The following is a 7,740-nucleotide window of genomic DNA, read 5'->3' on the forward strand; positions in this document are numbered from 1 at the left end:
CATAAAACTTTTTCCCAACATTTAGATACTTAAAATGATGTCAAAATTAGGTTTCGTTTGGGACGGCTTTCTTTCTGCTTCTTAAAACAGTTTCTTAGTACAAAAAATTTATTTATTTTACTAGGAAGCTGCTTTAAGAAGCAATAAGAAAGCTGCCCCAAACAAAGCCTTAATTAAACTTGGGCTCATCAAAATACTATCGTCATGTTCGATTTGATTATAAGCATTCAAAATTTTAAAATAATTTGATGCCCCATTATCGATCTCACAAGTCAATTGAACCGTACCATACTAGCAACTAAACATCATCAAATATGAATTCAATTAAAAAAAAAAGCCACTCATAGCATAGAGAACTTACTAGCTAGTACTAATCAATCCAAAATTAAAACAACATGCGATACTCAAACCAACTCGCCAATCTACGGGACCTAAAAACCAACTGATAAATTTACTCAAAACACCCCAATATGACAACTCATCAGTGCTCAACCAAGGCAAGGGAAATCGGCTTCATTAAGACTTCATTTGGGATAACTTTCTTATTACTTTTTAGTACAAAAATTTTTAGTTCAAAAATTATCGTACTAAAAAGTTGTTTTAAAAAACAACAAGAAAGCTGTTCCAAACAAGGCTAAACCATATTTTTTTAATTCATCTATTTGGCTGCGTATAGAGTCTATCATGAAATAATGTGCATGCTGGCTTACATGATTCAAATTTAGAAATCCCATTTTTAGATCATCTCTAACCGAACTACATACCACTGTATCTCATCGGCCATTCGAACTCAAAATTACTTACCAAAGTTCGGCAGGTAAACAGTGCGACGTCAATATTGACGTCGGACTATTCACCTAACGCAAAAAAATTGGGCTAAGTGATTTGACGAAAAAGCGCACGAAGGAGGAGAAAATTGTTACCTTAGCAGAAAGCGTGCAAAAGAAGAGAGAAAATGATATTCGATTGGAGATGAATTACTGCATTTTGGAGTGGAAAATAATTTTTTCTTTTGGAGACACCCTTATAAACACTTAAACCCAAATCCAAAAATAAATTCCAACCATTTAAAAAAAAAATCCCATAATGATTACTTGTTTTTGCAACTAAACATGGCTAAAAAACTCTTAAAATCATATGTATATATTTATTTATAACACAAAAATACAGACATTTAGAGAGAAAATTAAGTATCTACTACTCTTCTCCCTCAACATTATAATTCATTAAAAAGTACCGAAACTTCTCTCTAATCACACAACAGCCGGGATTGTTGAGTTGGCCAAGGTACCATTCAAGTGAACTCCCAAAAGAAACTGCAGCTGTGTTCCCTTCGTCTTAGCAACAAAATGTCCAGCTCCTCTCACCGTTGCATAATTCAGGCCTTCACTGTACCCTTCAGAATATCCTCCAAGCTGCAAAAAAGATGAAATTTTTACTAACAATGAACCAAAAAGATCTTAATCATCTTCAAATTACAATAACAGAGAGATCATCAGCTTCCATTACATCGATCTTTGACGGGTACCATCCGTGCCAAGGGACTGTCTTTGACAAATTTAACTTCCTGATCGATAACCTCGACGACATCGGTGGAATTACAGAGTTGGCATCGCCGCTGAAGCCATGAGCTCATAATTAGTTAGGAGAAAGGAACAGAATTACTCTTCCAGTTGTGTATTATGAACTTGCCTGTAAACAAGGACTGAAATGTTGTTTGAGAGAAGGTTCTTCAAGATAGGCAATGTTGAGTTTGTGATCTCTCCATAGGCTTTAGCTACATTGCTGCAAAACAATCAAATAGTAAGCTCCATTTGGTACAATTGTGCTATCATACAATCAGAATCGCTCAACCCAACAATCACAAGGATTTAAATAATATAAAGAAATTATAATCACAAATGAATGAAATGAATGGATTAAAACAAGCGGTTTGAGTTGGGTTATAAAAGGATTTTTCATAACTCGGTTCATATGCTCAATCCATACTCATACAGAAAGTGCTCTGGTAAAATAATAAACTTTTAAGGTAGTAACCAAAATTGCTTTTCGAAGAGTTAAATAGAAAGAAATGGAACTAAAGAAAACCTTAGTTGGTAAAGTAATGGTTGTTTGATTCACTCCAAATTAAAATTCAATGTCACTTAGACTAAATGCTATTAAACTATCAATTATAGTTAAATAACTTGAAAGATCTCTTTGCAATCTATAAAGTAGGAGTGGCAATAAATGACCCAACTTGCGACAACCCTGAAAAATCTGGATTTGGATTGGCCCGTTTAATAAACGAGTCGAGTTCGTGTTGACTTGCTATCCTAATTTTAATTCGAAAATGAAACGTTTAATTTTTTCTCATTAAATTATTTTATTTGTTGGAATAATTTTTTATTTTTAATCAATTAAGTTAAAATCTATGGTTAAAAAGTTAATAAATATTTTTTGAATTAAAATGAGTTATCAAGTTGGGTTTGGGTTGCTAGCGGGTTGAGTTCAAATCCACAATTTTGACTCATTTATTAAACGGGTCGAGTTTGGGTGACTTGATTTAGGACAATTTCAGATCAGACCTGAACCCGACCCGTTGACCCATTTTGACACCTCTACCATAAATATAAAATGATACTTTTTCATATTTTTTTCTCTTATTTTTAAAATAGCAATTTAATAAATAACATTCATGTCCAATTTTTGATGACATCTAAAATCATAAAAAGCTATGGACATCTTGAATCATGATCTCTAACTAAACTAAATGACTAAAATATAAATAAAAAAATAAAAGATCAAAATCACCTTTGATCTTTTTATATAACTTTACAACATTTAAGTAAGATAACAATAAATCAAATACATTGCATCTGATAGACAATACTCTTTCTCCTATCTGAATAGCATAATCATCTAAGACTTTTTTTGGGTAGTTTAAGTTTTTCTGTTTTTTGTTTTTAAAAGCTCTTTCTGATCAATTATAGTTTCAAAAATATTTTTTCAAAAATAGTTTTTTAAGACAACCAAAAAACACATTATTTTTCACAACCAAAATAGTTGAAAAGTGGTTCCAAACAAAGCCAAAATAACATTGCACCAAACAATCCCTAAACATTACCTGTTGCATTGAATCCACTTCTTTGGCGCCTTCGACGGATTCACATGTAGAGCTCGCTGAACCTCTGGCAATCCGAGATAGGCAGCAACATCCTCTTCTTGACATTCATAATACTCATCAACCTGAACAAAACAACAAATTAAGCCAAACAGGCAAGCAAAAAACACCATGATTTACTTCCAAAACTCCTTACAGGCAATCTTGGCGTTGTGATTTCTGATAACCTGCAAATTTTTGCAGTGAGATCAAACATATAAAGCGGAGCAACAACCCTTCCTGTTCTCTGTGCCACAGCAATGCAACCCTTCCTCGTCGAATTCTTTATGCAATATTTCTCTATATTATCATACATCCTCTGCGAAAGCATACCATGGCTCCACAGATGATCGAAAAATCCCCACCGGTCCTCATCAGCATCCAAAATCACGTTTTGCAGCTGCAGAAAGTAAAAAACAACAGGGGTAAATCATCAAACACCTTGTGTGTATAACTTCGTAGGGCAGGGAGATGCTTACGATGAGGCCTTTGAGATTGATGGCAGGATATTTTCCTGCGCGATTGCGGTTGTGGATGAGTTGGGCGAGTTGGGGGATGTAGTTGCCAGCGTAACCCTCGCCGCCGAGGTAGACTTTCCGGGCGGCATATTCGGGGAAGCGGGCGAGCCAGTTGACTAAGAAACGGAGGTTGTCGGCGGCTACTGTGGCGTCGTTGTAGTTCTGATAGTCGGAGGGAGTGTCGGAGTAGGAGAAGCCGGTACCGACGGGGGAGTCCACGTATAGGACATGAGCAACTACGGATCACATCAAGCATTAGGGAAATTTTTTAAAAGATCACTGTACATGTTTAAATAAGATGAAGAAACATAATTAAAAAGAAATTTAAAGAGGGTCAAAATCGTAAAATTGATCATATTTTAGCAGAAAATGCAAATCAGTTTCTGATTTTCTTCAAAAAACAGAAAATAATCAAAGATTTTCTAAGAAAACTCAAAACTGTTTTGCATTTTTTATATAAAATATGATTTAATATAATATTTGATAAATATTATATATAATATTTAAAATATATATATAATAAAGTTTAAAATGTTAAATATAATTTAATAAGCTAATTAAAATTAATAAAATTTACTGATTAAATGGGTAATGAAAATTATATAAAACTAGTAAAATTTAATTAAATTTACATTTCATTTGCTAATTTAGCTATAATACCCATTTGCTCTTAAATTTTCATCTATTTATAAATATATATGATGTCATATTAAATCTTAAAATTAATTTTAATTGTTTAATTATAAAATATATTATGTTGTATTAAAAATATTAAAAATTATTAATTCTAGTTAGCATATTAAATTATATTTAATATTTTAAACTTTATTATATTAATTTCTTAAATATTACTCCTATTTCAAAGAAAACCAAAACTGATTTGCATTTTTTGCTAAAACTTATTGAGTTTTGACTTTTGAGATTTTGATACTTTTTAAAATTTTCTTTAATTACATTTCTTCTTCTTAATTAAACATGTAAGGTGATCCTTTTAAAAAAATTACCTTCACAATTATTACCCGAACAAAGTTAGTTTGTTGGATAAGAACAAATTTTGGGTCACATATAACGAAAATTTTAACAAAATAAATTTTATGATCATTAAAATTATTTTAAGATGTATATAATATAAAATTTGATAGATTAATTAAAAACTATATTTATTTAGAAATAAATTTAATGATCATAAAATTTATACAAAACAAAATTTAATCAAATATTTTGATCTAAAATTTTCTATTATATAAAAAAAATTATCCTGGAAATATACCAAATTTATATTAAAAAATTCGGATGAAAATATTCCAGCACAAATTTAATCAAAATGATTTTTGCAGTTTTTTTAATATGACTCTAAATGATTAGTAATTACTAAATTAATTTTAAAGTAAATTTATGATTAATAAAATTATTCTGATTAAATTGGTATCAATATATTTTCTACCAAAATTTTATCTATGTTTTAATATTAATAAAAAAACACAATTAAATATATTATTATATTAAAAAATGCAAAGGAAATTTGAACGAGGAATTAATTACTAACATTGATTCCAAGCATGAGAGGATTCTGCCACAGCCTTCCCTCCTGGCGCCACAACCAGAGGACCGTGCTCAAGGAAAGCACCAGAGCCTACGGAGGAGCAACCAGGCCCGCCATTAATCCACATGAATATCGGAATTTCGCTAGCATTAACAGTCTTCTTGGACTCGGTGAAGTAGTAGAAGAAGAACCGGCCAGCCTTCTCGTCGACGGGGACGTAGCCGGAGTACTGCCGGGCAACAACGCCTTTGGGTTGACCGGGGAGGGCGGATATTAGATCTGAATCCTTCGATCCAGGTTTTGAGGAAGTAGAAACGTCGGGGAGGAAGGAGAGGTTCCAAGGGCGGGCGGTGCCGGAGCCGATTTTTGGGAGGATGAAGTCGAGGATGAGGCGGCCGGTGGTGGCGGAGGATGGGGAGAGGAAGAGGAATAGGAGGAGAAGGAGGAGGAGATCAGGAAGGAGAGTCTTCATGGTGGTGATGGCAGAGAGAGAGAGGAGGGGAAGGGAAAGGAGCGTTATGGGCCGTCTTATAGGAGATGGTGGTTTCGCCGGAGCGCGTCAGTTTGCTCCTTTTGGCGGTGAGGTTTGGGAGTTTAAATTTCTGTTCAGGTGGAGGAGCTGATGAAAAATAGAACAAAAAATCTGTTAGAATTTCAGAATTATTTCAGAATAAATTTGAATTATCAGATTTATTTTAATTTTTTATTAAATTAAAAATACGAAGGAGTTAGCCCAGTTTATGGTTCTATTGGTTAGCATCAAGGAAACAAACTTACTTAAGGGTATTGAGATCCAAATTGAATTTGGATGAGTTTTATATGTTAGTTTTGTATGGAATCTGATTGTGGTGATTAGGTTGTAATGTTAACTTCGACCTGAATTCCCCGTAGGGGAGCAACGCTCCTCTTGCTCAATGGTGTGGGGGCGAAGTCCCCAAAAAAATTTTTTTTTTCTATTCATGTAGTCGTATACTTCCACCGTGTTGTATGGAGTGGTGCAGCGCTTCAAACTCGGGCTAGAGATGGAGAGTGAAGTACTATGGCACTCCAAACCCCACCGTGATGCTCCAAGCCCTAGCACCAAATTTATTATTTTGTGCGGAGTGCGTAGGGCATCCGGAGACCAATAAAAATGCTCCACGTCACCTCATTGCTGGTACCCATCACCTCATTGCTAGGTACCCAGCTCGATACCCGCACTCGGTACCCTAGGTACTGCTGGGTACCCAGTACTTAACCGGACGATTCTCCATCCGGTGTCCGTATAGAATAAAAGCTCCTAGCACCATGACAGTAAGGTGGGTGGATCAGTTCAATGAGTCATAAGAAATGTAAATATGTGCAAAATGAGGGATAATTTCCCCTCTACTATAGCAAATTGGAAAAAAAAATATATATAGCTCAAAATATTCAGATTAAGTTTCAAGCATAATTAAATTTATTCTAAACTTTTTGAAATATGTAATTAATTAATAAAAAAATTAAAATTTATGTTATAATTATCATAAAATGAATTTCCCAAACAAAAATTATCATAAAATAAATTAAGCAATTTTAAAACATATCCAAACGAAGAAAAAAAAAAACTGAATAAATTTGATTTCTGGTTAAACAAATAACTAATTGCAGGATTTGCAGTTTCTGCTTGTTGTGTTGTTAACGTCCATTTAGACATTTGTTTCTACTCTCACAGATATTTTATTTTGCTAATTTCAGCATTATTTTATCATTTTTTTAATATTTTACTTATTATATTTTTATTCTGAGTTGGTTTCTATTTTTATTTTTATATATTTTTTGCAACCATAATTTTTATTCTGTGTCTGCAAAAATAGTTTTCCTTAGATAAATTTAAAAAATTAACAAAAAATACATAATCTAAATAGTCACTATTTTTTATTATATATCTATCACAAAAAAAATATTATAACACATAAATGTTCGATGCTATTTACATATTATAACACCTATTTTTTATTATATATCTGTCACAACCATTGATATTTGATGCTTATCTTTTGAACTCTAATCTTCCCTCCAATTAGGAGTAAGGCCAAGATCAAAACTTATCCTCTCTCAATATTCACATTCTAATCAATCATTGCTTCTAACCATTAAAATTTGAAGTGCATGAAGTACTAACATTACAGGCATATCTTCTGGATCATTTTCGTCCGTTCTTAAAAAGAAAAAAAAAGTCCGTTCTTTCAAGAGCACAACTTAGTCAACCACCCACTGGTCCCACAATCTCTTAATTTTGACACTCTCATCAATCATCACCACATGCCTACCAATGCATCTAATGTCTAATTCTCAGCTTCATAGTCATCCAATATATCCTCTTATCAAGAGAATGGCCAAATCATTTGCCACTGTCATTTAATGTCTATGATTCTCATGTATCACTGCCAACCATCAACTACTGACTAACATCTAATGTTCGTCAATCACAAACATCTAAAGCCTAAACTCTCAATCCCCCATATCAAGAAAATAACAAGAATGATCATTTATTATCATTTAACTTTTGGTGTTTT

The 7,740-nt window shown here is 32.9% G+C and overlaps 1 protein-coding gene across 1 annotated transcript; it reads right to left on the reverse strand.

Annotated features, from left to right (window-relative positions):
• Window positions 1–1,125: 1,125 nt before the first annotated feature.
• LOC110109613 (putative serine carboxypeptidase-like 23) lies at window positions 1,126–5,832 on the reverse strand. The gene is made up of 7 exons (XM_020840773.2): window positions 5,207–5,832; window positions 3,622–3,896; window positions 3,300–3,542; window positions 3,107–3,228; window positions 1,693–1,785; window positions 1,510–1,618; window positions 1,126–1,415 (listed from the first exon to the last, which is right to left on the reverse strand). The coding sequence occupies exons 1-7, from the start codon at window positions 5,673–5,675 to the stop codon at window positions 1,254–1,256; spliced, it is 1,473 nt and encodes a 490-aa protein (XP_020696432.1). The 5' UTR covers window positions 5,676–5,832; the 3' UTR covers window positions 1,126–1,253.
• Window positions 5,833–7,740: the final 1,908 nt, after the last annotated feature.

Source organism: Dendrobium catenatum, unplaced genomic scaffold, assembly GCF_001605985.2.
Source record: "Dendrobium catenatum unplaced genomic scaffold, ASM160598v2 fragScaff_scaffold_716, whole genome shotgun sequence".
NCBI classification, from domain to species: Eukaryota; Viridiplantae; Streptophyta; class Magnoliopsida; order Asparagales; family Orchidaceae; genus Dendrobium; species Dendrobium catenatum.